Genomic DNA, 20,181 nt, shown 5'->3' on the forward strand with positions numbered 1-20,181 from the left:
TCATGCAATTTGTGCCATACATTTCAAGCGAGAGGAACCTGACAAGTGTATATCCAACTGCGACAAGAAGGAGAAGTAGATACAAACATGTTTGTTCACCTTGGAGCCTGTGAATGATGAGGTTTATGTTCATGTGAATGGTATATGATCCCCCTACTAGAAGGTAATTCGACAATAATGGTTATATGATTCTCCTACTAGAAGGTAATTCGACACTTCTGTTATTATCCAGTATTATTTTTTTTTGATATCTAGAAATTTATTTGTTTAAAAAATTAATCCAGAAAAATCGACATTAATGTTTCCTGACAAAGGATGTGCAATCCAATTCTATCACGAGAGTAACCGACACGGTCAGATTACATCCCTATCAAGGCAAGACATATATCCGTTTTTGACAGAGCTACTTAAAATAAAACTTAAGTTCCAAAGTTAACGTGAAATCTCTCCATTGATATGCCAAATATATTTGGCAAAGAGTCGCTTAAATAAAACTTAGGCTCCGACGTAGGGATGCCAAATATAGATAGCTTCATAACAGGGTACATAATTTCATGCACGTCTTCTCAGATTTTCAATCCTCGCCATCTCTCTTTCACCATCCACATATGGATCCGCAAGATCTTCGATGACTTCAAGAGGGTAGTCAGGCAGTCGCGGCTTGCTGCCAAGTTGTTAACAAAGGCGTTTATTTTTTTTGCAATTTATGGATCAACCTTCTAACACTAAATATGCCAGCTCTCCAGAGTATGAACACAAACTTACCGGTAAGGGCAATGTGAAGACCCAAGATAACGAAGAGGGCAGTGCTTCCAGCGATCAAGGCAACAATGGCGATCCAAATACGTTTGCTTACGGTCACATAGACACCCGCCATGAAGGCCAGAGTCATTGTGCTAAGAGCTGTGACCACTGGTGGCCTTGAAAATTTAAGGACACGAACCGCGTCACTCTCCGCCCAATGAAGGATTGCTACGGCAATTATGGCAATTAATGAGCTGTACAAGCTGATGGTGTTGCAGATCACGAAGACGTCGTACATGGGTTTATTCAACAGTGTAGCATATCCTGCATCTGATCCAGGGCCATTATATCCTCCAGGAACGGAAAATCCAGCAGCAAATGTCGCAGCAGAATGAGTGTCGCCACGAGCATACGGGTTTCGGCCATGCCCTTCAGTCTTTCCAATTGCTCAGGCTCCAAAGCTCCCCCCGTGTCTGAGCCTTTTGGCTGGGAAATTGCTTTGTAAACGCTTTTGGGTGCTCCAGCAGCTCGTAAGATACCGTATATATAATTCTGGTGAAGCGTAATAGAAAAAGAAAATGACCGTTATTATCAATGAAATGGACTAATAATCAAAGATATAGGATTAAAATAAAATGAAACTCATCTCTAGCTATACACAGGATTGCAAATGCCATTCTTTTCTGAGCTTACTGTACAAACTTAATTCCAGTCGATGACTCCTGAGGGAGTTTATCGGGTCAAAATGGACTCTATTTCCTTTCGTCTCTCTCAGAAAGGAAGTAGCTAAAACAACAGTGAAAAACAAAAGCAGATAAATTGTTAATCCATTCTGTAGATACCATTACCTCAGGTCGTCGACCAAATAGGTTTGGTTGCTCATCCGCAATATCTCGAGCCGTCAAGTTGTTGTCGTTTATGAGCTTAAGATCAACTTTACCGTGAAAAACAAGACGCGAAAGAACGATGTATTGCAACTGCAATGTGGCCACATGTAGAGGCGTATTTCCTTCTGTGTCTTTTGCATTTATAAGCTTCTCAAGCTTGGGCTCTGCGAGTGTGTGATCCACTACGTCAACCTTTCCATACTTTGCCGCAATGTGAAGTATATTTTGCCCTTCCTTGCGATCTAGCAACTCTTCCGGATTTGGCCAATGTTGAAGTAGCTTTCTCATTGTTTTGAGATGACCCATCTTACATGCAACATGGATCGGAAGATAGCCCTCATTGTCAAACTCAAAGGCGCTCCAAGCAAACTTGTCGACCAAGAAATTGACTCCCTCAACGTAATCCATTAATGTTGCCAGATGGAGGGGAGTACCACCTCCAGCATCTTTTAAATTAAACAGATCTTCATTCTGCTCTGACATCTCTTTCAGCATAACTACATTGTTAGAGAGCGGGAAAAGAATGAATTTGTGTCATGCTCATGACCAAGGGTCTAGTGACTTTACCTTTTGACAATTATATTTTTCTTAAGAGAAAACAAATATGCGATATTACATGGACTACACAATTGAATGGACTACACAATTGAAATCCTTACTTTTGGGGGATAAATCAGTATAGACATTAGAGAATGCTTCCAATTATAGAGACATTCATTTCCAAGAAGTAGTTTACCACACCGGGAGTAATCAAGGACAGGCATGGCATGAGTCTCTTCCTGTTTTAGAAAAGGTCTTTGACAATTAAATAAGTAGTATAGTATCTACAAAGGCTTATACCATGGGTATCGACTTCTGAAGTATTCGATTAATGACATTCTTTAGGGGGTAAGTCTTGCTACGACCCAAGTCCAAACATATCGTAACCGCCTTCTTTTGGGACAAAATTTATGAGAAGTTTTCAATAATCGATGGAATCTCTAGACAAAGTCAAACAATTATAGAAGATCAAAAACTGTGAATGAGAGTTACAGGTTGAACGGCTAGTATGGATCCAAAGTAGACACGCGTATACAAACAACGTAAATAGTCCGACTAATAAATTTACCCAAGTGAGAACCGTCAGTATAATCACTAACCTATCTTTTTGTGAATCACGGCTCCGTGAACCGGCGACATGCCTTCATTCTGGGAGGGAATAACCTGCCCTACCACATTTTCCATCAAATACTTGAGACCATCCAAGTCCCCCATCTCTACTGCCAAGTACAGCGGGCACTTGCCCCCCTTGTTCTTTTTATACACCGATTTCGAGCCCTGGCGCAGGAGCAGGCGGGTCAAGTCGTGGCAACTGTTCTTCACAGCCTCATGCAATGCCGTGTTTCCTGTGTAGTTTTCCATGTCTAGAATACTGCCGTCGTACCTAAGTAGGAGCTTGGCCGTGCGGATTCTGCCCTTTCTTGCCGCAACGTGTAGTGCAGTGTCCCCTTGGTAGTTCACCTTAGTGGCGAGCTGGTTGTCATGGATGACCTCGAGGAGGGCTTGGAGGATGTCGGCCGTCATTAAAATGTTGGACAAGCAGACACCCACTTTGTGGGAATATGCTTTGAGGGCTTCGATGAACTTGTCCACGTCTCCATCTTCCGCGGCGGCCTGTAGCTTTGGATTCAAATGAAATTTGAATTTTGCTTGGCGGCGGGTTTCGTTGACCGACTCTGGTGCTCTCAATCTGGCCCTTGTCGGCTCCCATTCATAATCAGCAATATCTACTCTCGCGATATGGCTATCCATCTTATAACTCTGAAATGCGAATGTCGTCTTCGGTAAAGTAAGACGATAGTCTGTTAGAACTCTTATTGCTGTGTCTCTTTTTCTAAGATTAAATACACGATAAAATATTCGGTATTCCTTGAGTGCCTCTTTAGACAAATCACTCATGGGTTGTCGGCACAGGCCAAATCAATTCATTTTCTTATTTAAGATGTAATTATCAAATAAGATCCGCTTGACAAAAACTTGGTTGGACTAAATCTGCAAAGTTCATAATTTTGCCCATCATCTAACTTTATTCATAAACCACAAACGAGGCTTCAAATTTCTTTTCCGTTTCTTCTCTCATTTATATGATACATATTCTCCTTCTAGTCTCGACCCACCTTGCACAAAGTTACTATACCGGACCTAGCATGGTACATGACTGAGCCCCATCCTAACTTGAACAAAAATCACGAACAAACTTCGAATATCATTATGAGTTGCTCCCTCTGTATAGTACATACGGTCCTTTTATTCTTTACTTCGAAGGAAAAAATATCGGTTGTCGGCACAGGCCAAATCAATTCATTTTCTTATTTAAGATGTAATTATCAAATGAGATCTACTTTACAAAAACTTCGTTGGACTGAACCTGCAAAGTACATAATTATTCCCGTCATCTAACTTTATTCATAAACCACAAACGAGGCTTCGAATTTCTTTTTCGTTTCTTCTCTCATTTGTATGATACATATTCTCCTTCTAGTCTTCACCCACTTTGCACAAAGTTACTATACCAGACCTGGCATGGTACATGACTGAGCCCCATCCTAACTTGAACAAAAATCATGAACAAACTTCAAATATCATTATGAGTTGCTCCCTCTATATAGTACATACGGTCATTTTATTCTTTACTTCGAAGGAAAAAATATCGGTTGTCAGCATAGGCCAAATCAATTCATTTTCTTATTTAAGATGTAATTATCAAATGAGATCCACTTTACAAAAACTTGGTTGGACTGAACCTGCAAAGTACATAATTATTCCCGTCATCTAACTTTATTCATAAACCACAGACGAGGCTTTGAATTTCTTTTTCATTTCTTCTCTCATTTGTACGATACATATTCTCCTTCTAGTCTTCACCCACTTTGCACAAAGTTACTATACCGGACCTAGCATGGTACATGACTAAGCCTCATCCTAACTTGAACAAAAATGACAAACAAACTTCGAATATCATTATGAGTTGCTCCCTCTCTATAGTACATATGGTCCTTTTATTCTTTACTTCGAAGGAAAAAATATCGGTTGTCGGCACAGGCCAAATCAAATCATTTTCTTATTTAAGATGTAATTATCAAATGAGATCCACTTTACAAAAACTTCATTGGACTAAACCTGCAAAGTACATAATTATTCCCGTCATCTAACTTTATTCATAAACCACGGACGAGGCTTCGAATTTCTTTTTCATTTCTTCTCTCATTTGTACGATACATATTCTCCTTCTAGTCTTCACCCACTTTGCACAAAGTTACTATACCGGACCTAGCATGGTACATGACTGAGCCTCATCCTAACTTGAACAAAAATGACAAACAAACTTCGAATATCATTATGAGTTGCTCCCTCTCTATAGTACATATGGTCCTTTTATTCTTTACTTCGAAGGAAAAAATATCGATTGTTAGCACACGCCAAATTAATTCATTTTCTTATTTAAGATGTAATTATCAAATGAGATCCACTTTACAAAATCTTGGTTGGACTGAACCTACAAAGTACATAATTATTCCCGTCATCTAACTTTATTCATAAACCACAAACAAGGCTTCGAATTTCTTTTTCGTTTCTTCTCTTATTTGTACGATACATATTCTCCTTCTAGTCTTCACCCACTTTGCACAAAGTTACTATACCAGACTTGGCATGGTACATGACTGAGCCCCATCCTAACTTGAACAAAAATCATGAACAAACTTCAAATATCATTATGAGTTGCTCCCTCTGTATAGTACATACGGTCCTTTTATTCTTTACTTCGAAGGAAAAAATATCAGTTGTCAGCATAGGCCAAATCAATTCATTTTCTTATTTAAAATGTAATTATCAAATGAGATCCACTTTACAAAAACTTGGTTGGATTGAACCTGCAAGGTACATAATTATTCCCGTCATCTAACTTTATTCATAAACCACAAACGAGGCTTGAATTTCTTTTCGTTTCTTCTCTCATTTGTACGACACATATTCTCCTTCTAGTCTTGACCCACTTTGCACAAAGTTACTATACCGGACCTGGCATGGTACATGACTGAGCCCCATCCTAACTTGAAGAAAAATTATGAACAAGCTTTGAATATCATTATGAGTTGCTCCCTCTGTATAGTACATACGGTCCTTTTATTCTTTACTTCGAAGGAAAAAATGTGAGAGAAGAGGGAAAGAGTAAAAGGAGAGAGAGAGAGAGAGAGAGAGAGAGAGAGAGAGAGAGAAGTGAGAAGAGAGTAAAGGGAGTAGGTATACTGTGGAGAGGGGTTGGAAAAAGAAAGAAGTTCGTAACACTGTTTGCGATTTTTCTGAAGCCAGAAGTAGGAAATATTCGTTTACTGGGCAGGGTTCGATTCAAGCAACTTTGTGCAAATGGGTTACACTTGACATTTACATCGTAAATGAAAATTAAATGAATTGGGCTGAGTTTCCTAATGAACGGATTTGCAAAAATCTCTTCGGGCACTCTAGGTACCCAATATTTTCTCTAAATGCAGAAGAAATTGACTTCCTCATGACTTTTAGCTGCAACTTTCAACACCTCAACGCCTATCAATCTCCCCTTGCAAAAGGCAAACATTTTCTCATTCCCCATCTTTAACTTTATAAAGAATATCAACTCCGGAACCACCCATTGAGGTGGCGTCGCTAGAGTGAGCGCTCTCCCCCTCATGAAGGGGAGGCGTTCGAATCCCAGGCATCGCACTGACGCCTTGCCCAGGGGCATGTGGTGGTGGTTTCCACATGTCCTCCCTAGGATTGGCCCGCCGGTTGACGGCTTACGAGTCTCTGGATCACAAAAAAAATAATATATATATATATATATATATATATATATATATATATATCAGCTCCGGCTAACCAAAATTGATTGTATGGATTGAATTGACATAAATGCAAAAAAGCTTAAAATTGAATTAGCCAAAAAAAATTCATGACTAAATTGATCAATTTTTTTGATAATTCTCCTTAGCAATGATAACTAGATCGCTTTGTTGCGAAAATTGATCAAGAGCTACATCAAAATTGTAAGTGAAATTTTAGAACTAAATTGATAAAATTAAAAAGTTAAAATACTAAATCGACATTTCTATAATATGTTATATGATTGATTAGGCAATTTCCCTTGCAAAAACTTTCTGCACATAATATATATGTTTTTCTTAAGGCGTGACAAATGCGTGCAGATCATCCTATCCACGTTCCTTGAATAAGGCAGGTTTCACCCATAGGATGACCGCAACGACATTGTGATCGAATGATTTTAACGTTCAATTGAAGGGCTTCTATTTTGCCAAAAATTTGAAAGCAATTATGGGGATTTCGTGACAATCACTTTATCAGTCTGGGAAAAAAAATGGTCAATAATACCTCGATGCAAATAATTAACAAGGTAAAGCAAGAAGGTAAAGAGGTGGGACGCTTGGAGTGGCAAGTGATTAATCAAACCAGTTTGATGCAAACCCTTTTCTTATTGGGAGCCTTCATATGCCTAAACGCAACATCTGTAACATTTGATCCCTCGAACTTCATTCAATTCAGCAAAGTAATAAATAGATCTGGGAGTTCATCCTAAAGGGTATTTGGCTTTCTCCAGCTCACATTTTATCTCTCGGTCTGTTGAGCTGCTAAATTAGAATCTAAGAAGGCCTCTGATTGACGCCTCCTAATCAGTGTGTTATCTTCACTTGGCAGATTTCTACTAAATGCCTATAGTATAAAGGAGAAGGATGCGAGTCGTTGAATGTCCGGTTAAATAATCAGCTGACCGTTCAAAAGTTGCATAGGACCGGACAAGAATACTTAAGTTGCAGGTAAGTTGCAGGTAAAGCAAACACGGTCCTCATAAGATTTAACTATTGCCAGCAAAAGAATACAGAATCTTCACTTACGGAGGCACAAGATTGGACTTCTACAGCAAGTAACAAGCTCAACAGAATACGAATTGTGTGCACCTTTCATTTTATCAAATTAGTCCAACCCCACAGAGCTGACTCGCATGCCGCCATTGTCCCATCTAGCTAATTCGAACAACTTAGATCAGCTGGCGGTTGCAATAATCTTTCTACTCTGCATATGGTACTAGTACAGTCAATCATATCATGAATGCTAGGCTAATATGAGCGCCATTTTCTAATGCTAATAGAACAAGTTAATTCCTTGTTGGGAAAGAAAGGGCACAATAGCAAACAGAAGGAGAAACGTGTGCCACCATTGCTCAATTGCCTTGCAACAAGAAATGAGTCTAGCCCTAAATCTTCACGTTGAAAGACATGGAAGAATGTCTGGTGTTGTGCTCCAAGCAAAAGTATATCAGGCACCACCGTAATTACATATTTACATGTCCAACAGTAGACGTGCAAAGTAAGAGATTATACAATTTCATTTTCTTATTTATAATGTATGATAGCTTGTTCATGTTGGCAAACCCAAAATCTTCATGTCGAAAGACCTGAAAGAATGTCTAGCGTTGTGCTCCAACCACAATTATATTAGGCACTACCTTATGGTGGGAACCTGAAGCAAAGTGTCTGCACCAAAATTTTGAATTCCTCATGAATCTGCATTCCAAAAAGAAGGTCCATATGTACCCGTTATAGTGCACATGCACAGAACTGACTCAAAAAATGTAACCCATATTTTGAACAAATGACTTACCTCTTCTTGTATTTTCAAGGACTTATCCAGTTTGGCGACCTTATCAGCAATTGCAGATATCATAGACTTCTCCTTCTTTCCTGTTATGAGCAAGTAATAGACTTAGTATGACAGCAATAAATTATCAGGCGAGTTTGATTCAGTTTTAAGGGATCGAAATTAATAGAAGAGAATCTGAACTCACTTATTTGTTCATATTGCGTGACAAGCCTTTCCTTCTCCTCCTCAAATTTGGAAAAATATCTATGGAAGCAAACAAATGACGATATGATGGGGAAAGGACATGGCCAACATAACCAAATATGCCATCAGACTAGCCAACAACATCCTATTGGGAAAAACTCAAAGAAAACACAATCATGGTCATTAGGTATATTTCTTTTAAGATGAAGGTGCATATGTTACAAGATAATTTATTAGGGAAATATACAGTTTTTCAAGCATTCTCTCAAATTGTGAAACCTTATCTCTATCTACATTTTCATTGTATTAGTAAGATCCCAATGTACATGATTTTTGCCTATAAACAACTTGCAACCAATAAAGTTACCATCTAAAGCCTGCAGAGGGGCTTGCTGATGAGAAGCTTTATCCTCGCAAAACTTCTCGTTAAGTTCATGGAACTTGACGGATGCATTCCCGACACTATTTTCACACTGCAAATCATCAACGCATCAAGTGAATTCTCTCTAGGAAAAAATCACGTCACCAAGGTAGACCTTGTTCAAAAGAATAAAAATATTATATTTTCCCTCACTTACTTCTCCGAAACTCTGTTGAAGTAACTCCACAAGAGATTGACTACATAAAGAACGTATTCATTAGATATAAACATTATACCGAAGCAAAGTTAACAAATTGCATGCATCGATTTGAATTTACCTGTTCTTCTCATGTTCTGACTTCAATTCATCATACATTGACTTGATCTGAGACATCAAACTATCCGGCCAAGGACAAATAGCAAGAAAGTGATAATTAAGAAACGATCATTATAAAATGATCAGGGGAAACCTCAAGAAAAAAGAGTTCAATATACCGATGCAAAAAGAGTTTTTGTCATTGGAATAGAACATGTATCGGCTTAATTAATTAAACAACCCTATGCAAATTGAACAAATATGGTAACCCATGATTAAGCTAATATAAGCGTATGAGAAAGCTGGTGGAGCCATTTAAGCCTCAATCAAGGGTGTCTTTTTTATCAAATGATAGGTATAAAGAAAAAGCCAGGCGATCATGCTCTCACACGATATCTGAATCCGAGAAGAAAATGAAGCAAAGGATTCAGTATTCTCCGAAGATTAAGTTATCAGCATGCTTATTATCGAGTATTCAACTAGTGGAGTCTGATTCAGCCTGCAAAGGGAAAGATAAGAACAAGCATCCCGGACAGCAATAGATAAAATCTCGAGAGTATGCTCAATAAAGAGCAATGCAAACATGATGTCTATTGAAAGCTGAATTGATTCAACACTTGAGCTCTTAAGCTTAATCAGAACAAAATTTCACCGCACTCGCCGACTAACATAATGAACCAACATGCATTCAACTTTACCAGTCACTTAATACTGACAATACTGATAAACTCTGAACAACTAGTAAATTAAATCATCAGTTAACTCGACAAGTTTTATAGAAGTTACGTATCAACAATATCAGTAAAATTTGATAGGCACGGTTAGAATTCAAATCTCAACTGGTCAAGCTAATTTCATTGATGAAAGCTGCCGTGGGACAAGCACCTGTGACGTAGTAGATTCAGAGACTAAAATGCACCAACAGCCAGCAAATGTTTGAGCGAGAGAAGATTTTCTCTCAGGATTTGGATGGGATTTCCAAAGTATCCATCGGATTGTTCCAGACAACTTTTGGGGGCCATATTTCTTTTGATTCTGTATAACTTTTCGAGAGAAATCTCATCAAAAGTACAAACTTTCTATGAACTTGGCTTCGGAAAAGAGACTAGATTGTATAAAAAAAAATACATACACGTCTTCTTGGATGGTATGGGTTGCCCTAAGAAGAACAAAACCGTGAGAATTTAGTGTCCAAAGCAGACATTATGTGTACAGTGAAAATCGGGTCTTTACAATTTGGGTGGGATTTCCAAAGACAACTTTTGGGGGCCATATTTCTATTGATTCTATCTAACTTTTCGAGAGAAATCTCATTAAAGATACAAACTTTCTGCGAACTTGGCTTCGGAAAAGAGACTAGATTGTATGAGAAATAGTGTGAACGGGGTACAGAACTGGGACTTTCACAAACTGCAACCTGTCGGCGAAATAAAGACTCAATCCATCGGAAGAAAATCAACCCATCAGTGAAATAATCCCCACCGAGAGCTCAATCCATTGGATGAATATCAAGCAAAAGATAAAGGCATAACAAGTTGAATCACCTCGATATACACTCTACGTTCTTCTTATAGAACTTCCCATTTTGCTCTACCATGGACTTTAACCGGCTCATAAGACTGCACACTTCAAATTTTCACGTCAGATTTCAAATCCAGAGTGCAAAAACAGAAATTACTTCAGAAACTTACGCCTCGATCGGTTCATTGGAGATATCATCAGAACCCACTTTGCTCGCCTCTCTCTCCATATTTGGCAGAGAGCTTGTGAATCGCAAGGCTTTAGAAGAAGAAGGGCTCTCGTTTCGGACGCAGAAGAGCGCGCAAATCTGCTTTTGCGTGATATTGACAAGCTTCCTCTTTTCCGAATTTAAAATAGGGCAGCACTATGTCCGTCTAAATTCACCCAACAACATTAAAAAAAAAAAAAAATCATCCAACATGAAAAAGACAAAATTATCCCCAGTAATTCAATTACAATTTGAAGTGATGCCCCCATATTTGTTACTTTCCTCTTTTTAGCTTTTTCATTTTTATGTGGGATTTAGTTGCATAATTAACATTTTGGATGTCCATTTTTTTTTATTGCGGGTGTCCCTTTTCTTTTTATTGTTAAATTTTACTTTAATAGAAGTTAGTTTTGTGGAAAAGAGAAATTTCCAAGAAACTTAATTCTTTTACATGTTGTCAAGTAAATTTATGAATCAATAATCAAGTGTAATCTAAAAAAAAATTACAACATAAATAAAAAAATTTCACATAGTCACTTGTTTATGAACTTTCACTTCCATCTTTAAAGATTTTCCAAAATAACATCACAGTTTACCTTATTGACTATGAAACTTTAAAAGATGAAATTTAATTATATTAAGAACAAAACAAGAAATGTTAAAAAAATGCTAAGACAACAATTTTTTTATTGAACAAGAATGTATTAATTACAAAATAATCTCAAAGAAAAAAACTTGCAGATCGAATGACTCATTTATTGGCCAAAAACATATAAATCTGAAATTCTTAGATCTATCGGTATCGGTACTAAGACCTGAAATTTTCTTTTGCTAATTCATTGATGAGAAAAGGGGGAGAAGCAGCATCAAGACAGAATTGAAATTTTCCTTTTGAGCTTACTTTAGAGGCTACAAAACAAGATTGAAAGTCGGCACCATCATAACTTAGCAGACTCCTAGATAGATTATGGTACTAACGTGCAGATTCCACTCACCGAATGTATCTTTGTTAATTTGTTTAATTTTTATTTTTGTCAATGTACACTAATTACTAATTTTTATTTGAGTTAATATCATAAAATAAAAAAAACTCCAAATTCATAAACTACCCTTATGCCGAAACCCAACTTTTGTTTTCTTTCGCCCCCAAAAGAAAAGAAAACCCTAAAAAAACCAAAAAGAAACCCCCTACGAAAAGAAAGAAAGAAGAAAAGTTGTTTTTTTTTTTGGTTGAATTTTTGACCTCGAGACCAAGAACAATCTCGAAAAATAGAACCCCTCTTGTGCGGCCGTATATTCAATGTGTGACATCCCGAAAACTCTACGCAAACAACCATTTTATAGGTTAAGGATTAGGTTTTTATTTTATTATTCAAATTAATATCCACGAATTTCTTTTCCACACGCAATATAACTTTTTATTTTCCACCATATCCTCTAGATTTCCTTTGCAAAAATGAACATTCTTCAATGATTTTTCAAAATTGCAATAGGATGTTTCTCAGATTTGAAATCTTGCAAAGATGAGTCTGCAAAATCTTCTCGAGGATATGAGCTTAAGCCAATTTGCTCTCTCCGCGAGCTTGCCAAATTAAAGTTTAGAACCACCAAGTCGAACCTATCCGTCACCAGTTCAATGTAAATGCACTTAAAATTATATGTTATGCAATTAATTAATTAATTAATTTTTTTAGGGGTTAAAAAATTAATCCCTAATTTTTTAATACAATAAATAAATAATTTGGTTACCAAAATTTAGATGTCAATACACCTAGATCAAATGGGGTTTCACCTGTGTCCTTTAAGCGTGTCCTTTAAGCAGTAGTCTAAGTCTAGAAACTTTCAATAATGCTAAGAGTTGATGATTGTGCTCATTTTGTTCTAACTACAGATGGGTTGACAATCACTTGTGCATGTCTTATAACCAAACATCTACAAGAAAACCTCCGAGGCTCTCGAGTCATTTGATTATATCACGAGCAATGGTAAGACATGGTTATGATTATTTATGTGAAGTTACAACTGATTTTGATTTACCTTCCCCTCCAAGATGATTAATTTGTCTGGTAGCAAAAGAAGGTGATTGATAAGTTGCATGCTTTGCTCATTTGGTAGGAGGATGTAATTTTATATTTCTTCACTAGGAGGCAACAAATGCCTCTTCATCCTATCTCTGTAACAGCTCATGTATACGACCCACGAGAGTGTTTGTCAGGCAAGACTACATATAATAGTAATTGCTGAATAAGTAGAGAGGGTCATCAAACCATTGTATGCAAGTTTCTAAATGATTGACGCCTAAGAGATTGTAGTTTCTATGTGGAGATGAATGATGGAGCCAATCACATGATTTTTCTTTGGCATGTGATTTCTCATTGGTACTATTTATTATTGTTATTATAGATGAAATTGAAATAGAGTCCGTGGTATAAAAGCCATGCTGAATTGCTCACTGACAAAATATGCCATTTTTCTGTATGAGTGCATTATATGGCTTGGCTCTTCGATAATATATTTCCTTTCGGTCAATTTTATTGAAGGAATTCCATCTAGGGTTGTCGCGACCTTCCCGAGAGTGAATTACTCAAAGAAGGCCATTAGATTACTGAGTCCGAAGACTTGGCACGGACCCTCCCAAGTCTTACCAATCACGACTTGACACTAAGAAATTAACTCATTTAAACATGTAATTATACTCAATTTGGAGTCGCTACTAACCAATTAGGGTTTGTTAGAAACCCAAGTAAAGTATGAAAAAAAATACTTTACTTTTGCAAACCAGAAATTCAATAGATCCGAGGACATAGTTATGCTAGAAAAATCTAACACCCTTTCAGTATCTTATCATTTTAATTTAAAAAAATATTTTGCAAACAGTCTTGATTAATTTTAACTTAAGCTACTAACATGTAAATGGTGGTCATACAAGTGCACAATCAATGAAATAACATTCAATCGATTGAAGTGATAAATTGTAAGAAATTATAAACTACAACTTGATTAAGGTCCACTCTCTAAAGAAAACTTACAAAAATGCTAATCAAAATGCATGCCCTAAACATGATTTCTAAATGACATGACACCTAATTTTTCTTTTTCTTTTAAATGTTAATTATATGCAATCTTAATCTAAATTTGATATGCATGAGTTTTACTTTAATGACATATGAGATGCAATTCATGTGACATAATTTAAATCATTACAATATGTGTGCAATCTAATTTATATAATCATAAATATGCATGTGCTATATGATATGGGATGTATGACATAGTGATTCTATATGCATGTTCTTTTTATGATTTTTTAATAATTTTTATTACCTATATGCAACCTACACTAACAATGATGACATGAAATGGGATTAATTATGAACTAACTTATTAACTAACCAAATAAATGACTTTTGTGTTTTCTTTTTTTTTTTAAAAATGACTTAATAATTTTTTTAAAAAATAACATAATGATGCAATACTAATCTTTGGCTTTTTATTAAAAAACAACTACACGACGGGAATATTAAAGCACGAACCTATGACCCTCTAACTAAAGCGCAACATGTGATATGCACATTATGAAATCTATATAACCTAAATAACATTTTTTGTTCTTTTTCGTTTTATTAAAGGAAAATTAACATAATCCTATATGAATCTAAAAAATCAAAATGCAAAGCTTTAAATATGAAATGCATATGGACCTAAAATATGTGATGTGCAAATAACACACCAAAATATGTTCTATTGAAAATTCATCAATATAAATCAATGACATATTATTTCAATGATGCAAAGCAATTCATGAATTTGTCATAAAAAAAATTGAAATAATAAAAATCTAACCCGACGTATCACGGCTCAATATTTTTTATTATCATGATTTAATATGAAAAATTTTCTAATTGGGCAATAAATCAAAACAAATCAAGTTAGAATGAAAATAATAAATAAATAAAAATTATGAAACCAAATATCTAAAAATTTACCTAGACTAACTCACGGTGGACTCGAAGAAATGGCGAGGAAGCAGTAATGGCTGAGCTGTGATGGTGGTTCGCCAAGGGTGATGGGTCCTGGTGGCCGGAGCTGGGGCTGTCCGTCGGAGGTCCGGCGAGGTAGACCTGCAGCAAAACAGAGGATCGCCTCGGCAGTAGCTGATGGCGCAGCAAGGACAGCAACAGGTCGTGCGGTGCGTTCGTCGGTTGCGGGGGAAGCCGGTGAGAGGGCGACGGCAGGCAGATCAGCAGCGGGCAGGAGGGTCGCTGTGCGGAGGTGCAGTGGCGTCGGCAGCAAGCTCACGGGTGCTGGTGCTCGGGCGGAGACGGAGCGGCTGCTGGCGTCAATGGCAAAGGAAGGTGCGACGCCGGTTAGGGACCTGTTGGCGTCGCTTGGTTGCTGGGTCGAAGGGCGGCAAGGGGAAGCTCGGCAGCAAAAGTGCTCGGCGGGGCACGGCAGTGTGGTTGGATCTCGGGCTGGAGGCGCGCGGTGGTCGCGAGCGTGGAGGAGTCGAGCAGGGGACGTGGCAGCTACTGGCGGCGATCGGCTCGGGCTTGCTGCTACGGCGGTGTTCGCACGATGGTGGTGCGGTGGCGGACGAGCGGCGACGCCGTGTAGAGCAGAAGCCGATGATTGGCCGAGCAGATGCGGATGGGGGAAGAAGGTTAACAGTAGGGGTCTTGTCAACTTTTTCTTTGTTTTTCTTTCTCTTTTCCTTCCCAATGACCGGTCAAAAACTGAAACCCTCTTCTCTGTTTCCTCTCTTTTCACTTTTCAATTTTTTTGCCGAAAAGAAGCCCTTCCCACTCTCCACTTTTTGACTTTTCACTTTTGCTTTCTTTTTTCTTTCGACGAAGACGAAGAGAACCCCTTAACCGAAGCTTTGCATTCTTTATTTATTGAAGAAAAGACTCAAGTTTGTTTTTGCAGGGGAAGATTTTTCGATATAATTGCACATATTCACTCAACTTTTCAACAAAAAAGTGGCTCCAAAATTACACAATTGTTGCATTTTTTAATTCAAAGTTTTTTTTTTTTTCAAAATTTCCCTTTACAATCAAACATTATCTTTTATTTCTAAAAATGAATTTAAATTATGTGTCAACAAAGTTTCTTGTCTAGACATTGTTCTAATGGAATTAACTCCTAATGATGTAGATAGGTGGAACATGCATAATTGGAAATTAGATGTAAGTATCGTTGGATGATCGCAAAACGAATGCAGTGGTACCTGCCTTTCAGATTGGTTTAATGGGTTTGTTTTGCTCAAATATGGCCATATGGTACTTGGCCCAAATATATAAAAGGTAGATGTGTTTATGCAATTCTCATCATAATGTGATCATAACATAAGTAAAATATAGCCATGAGATTGGATTGGCTTAAATTTTAGATTTGTTATGTCTAAGAAAGCTGAAACATGATATACTGACTCATTGTAATGGACTGATATATGTAATGTGCTCTTACCAGCCTTCTTCTGGGCCGAAATTTATGGGAAACTTTCAATTGTTGATCTAGGCTCTAGATAAAGTTAAACCATTCTAATAGAAAAACAGAAAATGTGCGTGAGACCTAAAGGTTTAGTAGCTGGGACGGACCTAAAATAGACACACCCGTAAGTTTGTACGGTCGGAATGATGAATGTACCATAGTGAGAGCCCTAAGTACGATCATTGACCAAACCTCTAGTACCCCATGGCTCCGCGAACCGGGGACATGCCTTGCTTCTTGGACCAAGGGACTTCATTTTCATCTATCGCCTCCTTGAGAAGCTTGAGAATCTCCAAGTTTCCGATCTCCATTGCCAAGTACGGTGGGCATTTGCTCTCCTTGTTCTCCGGATACACCGCTCTTGAGCCTCGACTCTGGAGGATACGGGTCAACTTGGAGTAACCATTCTTCACAGCCTCATGCAACGTGGTGTTCCCCGCGTCGTTTGCCGTGTGCACAATGCTGCCACAGCCAAGGAGGAGCTCAGCCGAGCGGATCCTGCCAACTCTTGTTGCGACGTGGAGTGCGGCATTCCCCTCGGTAGTTGGCCTCGGCTGCGAGCCACTTGTCAAGGATGACCTCGAGAAGGGCTCGGAGGATGCCGGCATTCTTGATACCCGCTGCGATGCAAAACAATGAGTTCCCGGAAGGACCCTGTATGTTCATAATGTCGGACAAAGAGACCCTCTCTTTGGCAGAATACTTTTCAAGGGCCTCAATGAACTTGTTGACATTGCCTACTTTAACAACGGCGCGGAGCAGCAGAAACACACGTTATTTGAATTCTGCTTGAAGTTGTGTTCCATTCACCGACTCCAGTGCTTTCGATCTGGCCCTTCTCTGCTCCCAGATTTCATGATCACCAATATTTATGCTCTGATCACCGTCCATCTTAAACTCTGAAACTTGAATATCGTATTCTCCGAAGCTAGATGACGGTTTGTTGAACTCTTTCGCGGTGTCTCTTCTCCAATATTGACTGCTCAGCCACAACTTGGAGATGGTTTCTTCTTTAGCTGTCAGTAAACATCTTGTGGCCAAGGGCATTTCTTCGAAAAAGAAAATCTTTGGCGCTCGAAAACATCCACTACAGAGTTCTTCCCTAAACATTCTACTGGATTCATATTAAGGACACCGTTGGTGCAGACTATTCTAAGCAAGTAATTCCTGAAGAACTTTTGGTGCTGTGAAATTGCACAAGGCGTGAATTTAATATTCAGACGATTCAGAAGAACAAATGCAATTCTTTTTCGACCACAAAATGATTGTATTATCAAGTCTGCCTTTCTCAAATTAAGATGGATTTGCGAAAGGCATGTCATCTCCTGAGAGAAGTGTTCTGAGATAATAATTAACAGCAATGTAAGTACTACTTGAAAATTTAAAGAAAACTAAACTACTTGGCTAGCAGTGGCAGAGCGAAGATTGTTTTTTAGTGAGGTCAATAAGCAAAGTGCTAAATTGTTTTTGAACGGGAAAATTTATACAGAATTCTGAAGTTTTGATCATCTATAAATTTGTAAACATCGACATTTAATTTTTTAACTTAAAAACAAATTTGATCCACAATCTTCATTTTTGTTGAATATATTTCACGATTGAGCTAAGTTACAACATAGTTACCTAACCGTACAAATACTCTAAAACTAACTTAAGGGCGTCCTTTAAACGTAACGCACGCACAATGACAGCAAATTACATGCACATAAGAGTCACTAAACATAATTTTGCAAAACAATTCAGATCATAGCTCTTGCGCATGATTGAACTAGATCACACATCACAACTACATTATTGACATAATTTTTCCCAAAGCTCGAGTCTTGTTATTTGTGAATGACTGACTATGGGACACTAGTTAAATATACATGATAAAAAAGTGTTTCAATTTTCAATGCCTTCATTACACAATACAGAAATAGTGCAATGAAATCCATAAAACTTTTGTATGTGTCGTTGCTTAATAAATAACTCGAAGTACACATTAATAAGATATAACTGAAAAATACCCTTCAGATTTAGCTCAATTGAATGTATAGTAACGTAAATTCAATGCTAATGAGAACCAAAATCACAATCACACAAAATGAAATTTTGAGAACTCAATCTCAAGTTTTATTATAATTAATTTTGTCCTAGTAACTTGAATTTATCTAGTTGGTTTTTCAGTTTGACCTTTTTATTTATTTATTGTGTCGTGGGTTTTTAAAGTTTTTGTGAGGCTAATTTTGTTGTTCAAAAATATAGTTCATTGGAGTAAAAAATATAGAAATTAGTGGGCTCAAATTTACGGACGGCCAATAATCAAAATATCTGCAATTTGACTAGGATAAATTGTCCATGCTACTGCCGACTGAAAATAAAGAAAATTAAGGCGTGAAACTGAAATTAAACTGCTGCAATCGAAAATGAAATTGTAATTTAAATTGAACTTGGAATCACAGCCAACTGGAATCTAATGGCCCTAAACTTATGACATTTAGTAAAACATGGAAATCATATTGACAAGATGCACAGGGAGAGGAGAAGTGAAAAAATAAAAAAAATAAAAAGCTAAAAGTGAAATTGAAAAGGAAAGTCGAAATCAGACCCAGAAAAAAAAAAAGGAAAGTCGAACAAAAATTCGGAAAGTTCTAGCATAGTCGAGGGTGTCATCTCCTTCCACTTCTTAAAGTATTTTAAGATATTGAAGCTCTGCGACGATTTTCACCTCTTCCCATTAATTTCTTCACGTTCTTTATAGTCATTCCATCGACTCCATCTCGATCCTTACTGCTTATGACTTCCTATATATGTTTTGCTTTAGGTTTCCGTTGATCCTGAGGTGTTTTTTTTTTTTTTTTTTATTTATTTATCCTGAGGTGATTACTTGTAATCTTCTTGTTCATCTAATTTTGGCACGCACGGGAGAGAGATCTGTAGCTTTTGTTTGTTTGTTTTTTTTTTTCCGGTTGAAGTACCGGGTCTTTTTTAAAGCAACGCCACGTATCTTCCAATTGGGTCTTTTCTTAATGCAGTGCCGCTTTCAGTACCACATCCATGAAAAAACTGTTCGATCGGTCATAATCTATTATACAAATGTCTATTTAGTCTTATACATTTTAATTTTACTAATTTAATTCTAAGCATTTGCATAAAATTTCAATATAGTTATTTCAGCCAATTTTAGCTGGAAATCACTAATACAACGTGTGCCGCATAGGACAATTGGTGATAATTGGATTATCACATTAGTAATTTATAGCAAAAATTGACCAGAAAGACTATTGAAATTTCAAACAAAAGTTTAAGACTAAATTGACAAAACTAAAAAGTTTATGACTAAATTGACATATATACAATAAGTTTAGAATTGATTGGATAACTTTCCGAGCATCGATCAACACTACTAGTTCTCGAAAAAAAATTAAAGAATGACTCATTAGATATTTGCATTATTCAAATTGAGTAGAGTTGAGGTAGGTAATTAAGCACTTTTTGACAACGGTTTGTCATAACCGACCAAAAAAGAAAACGGTTTGTCATTCTTTATTAAGGTGGTGCATGAGGTTAGGCACAGACAATTCTTATTTTCGGTAATCACCGTAGAGTAAACTTAAGCATTTTGTATGGTGGCAAAATTTTAAATTAGGAAAATTTCAAAGTTGGAATATCAAGTCCAGAGTATGAAAATTAAAGATCTTATTGTATTTAATTTGTGTTGCTACTATAATAGTTGAGGACATACACTTGCCCTTGTAATTGAATTCTTTTGTCGCCAAAAGCTGGTATCTTCCCATTT

The 20,181-nt window shown here is 37.2% G+C and overlaps 2 protein-coding genes across 2 annotated transcripts; both read right to left on the bottom strand.

Moving 5' to 3' along the window:
- LOC120290498 (ankyrin-1-like) lies at positions 1-3,422 on the bottom strand. Its single transcript, XM_039306771.1, has 4 exons — positions 2,771-3,422; positions 1,593-2,128; positions 766-1,180; positions 1-107 (listed from the first exon to the last, which is right to left on the bottom strand). Exons 1-4 carry the CDS (start codon positions 3,420-3,422, stop codon positions 1-3), a joined length of 1,710 nt encoding a protein of 569 aa, XP_039162705.1.
- A 4,745-nt stretch (positions 3,423-8,167) lies between these two features.
- LOC104432062 lies at positions 8,168-11,051 on the bottom strand. The gene is made up of 7 exons (XM_039306772.1): positions 10,873-11,051; positions 10,726-10,800; positions 9,204-9,263; positions 9,083-9,122; positions 8,872-8,977; positions 8,322-8,401; positions 8,168-8,224 (listed from the first exon to the last, which is right to left on the bottom strand). The coding sequence occupies exons 1-7, from the start codon at positions 10,929-10,931 to the stop codon at positions 8,168-8,170; spliced, it is 477 nt and encodes a 158-aa protein (XP_039162706.1). The 5' UTR covers positions 10,932-11,051.
- Between the last annotated feature and the right edge of the window lie 9,130 nt (positions 11,052-20,181).

This window comes from Eucalyptus grandis, chromosome 2 (genome assembly GCF_016545825.1).
Source record: "Eucalyptus grandis isolate ANBG69807.140 chromosome 2, ASM1654582v1, whole genome shotgun sequence".
NCBI classification, from domain to species: domain Eukaryota; kingdom Viridiplantae; phylum Streptophyta; class Magnoliopsida; order Myrtales; family Myrtaceae; genus Eucalyptus; species Eucalyptus grandis.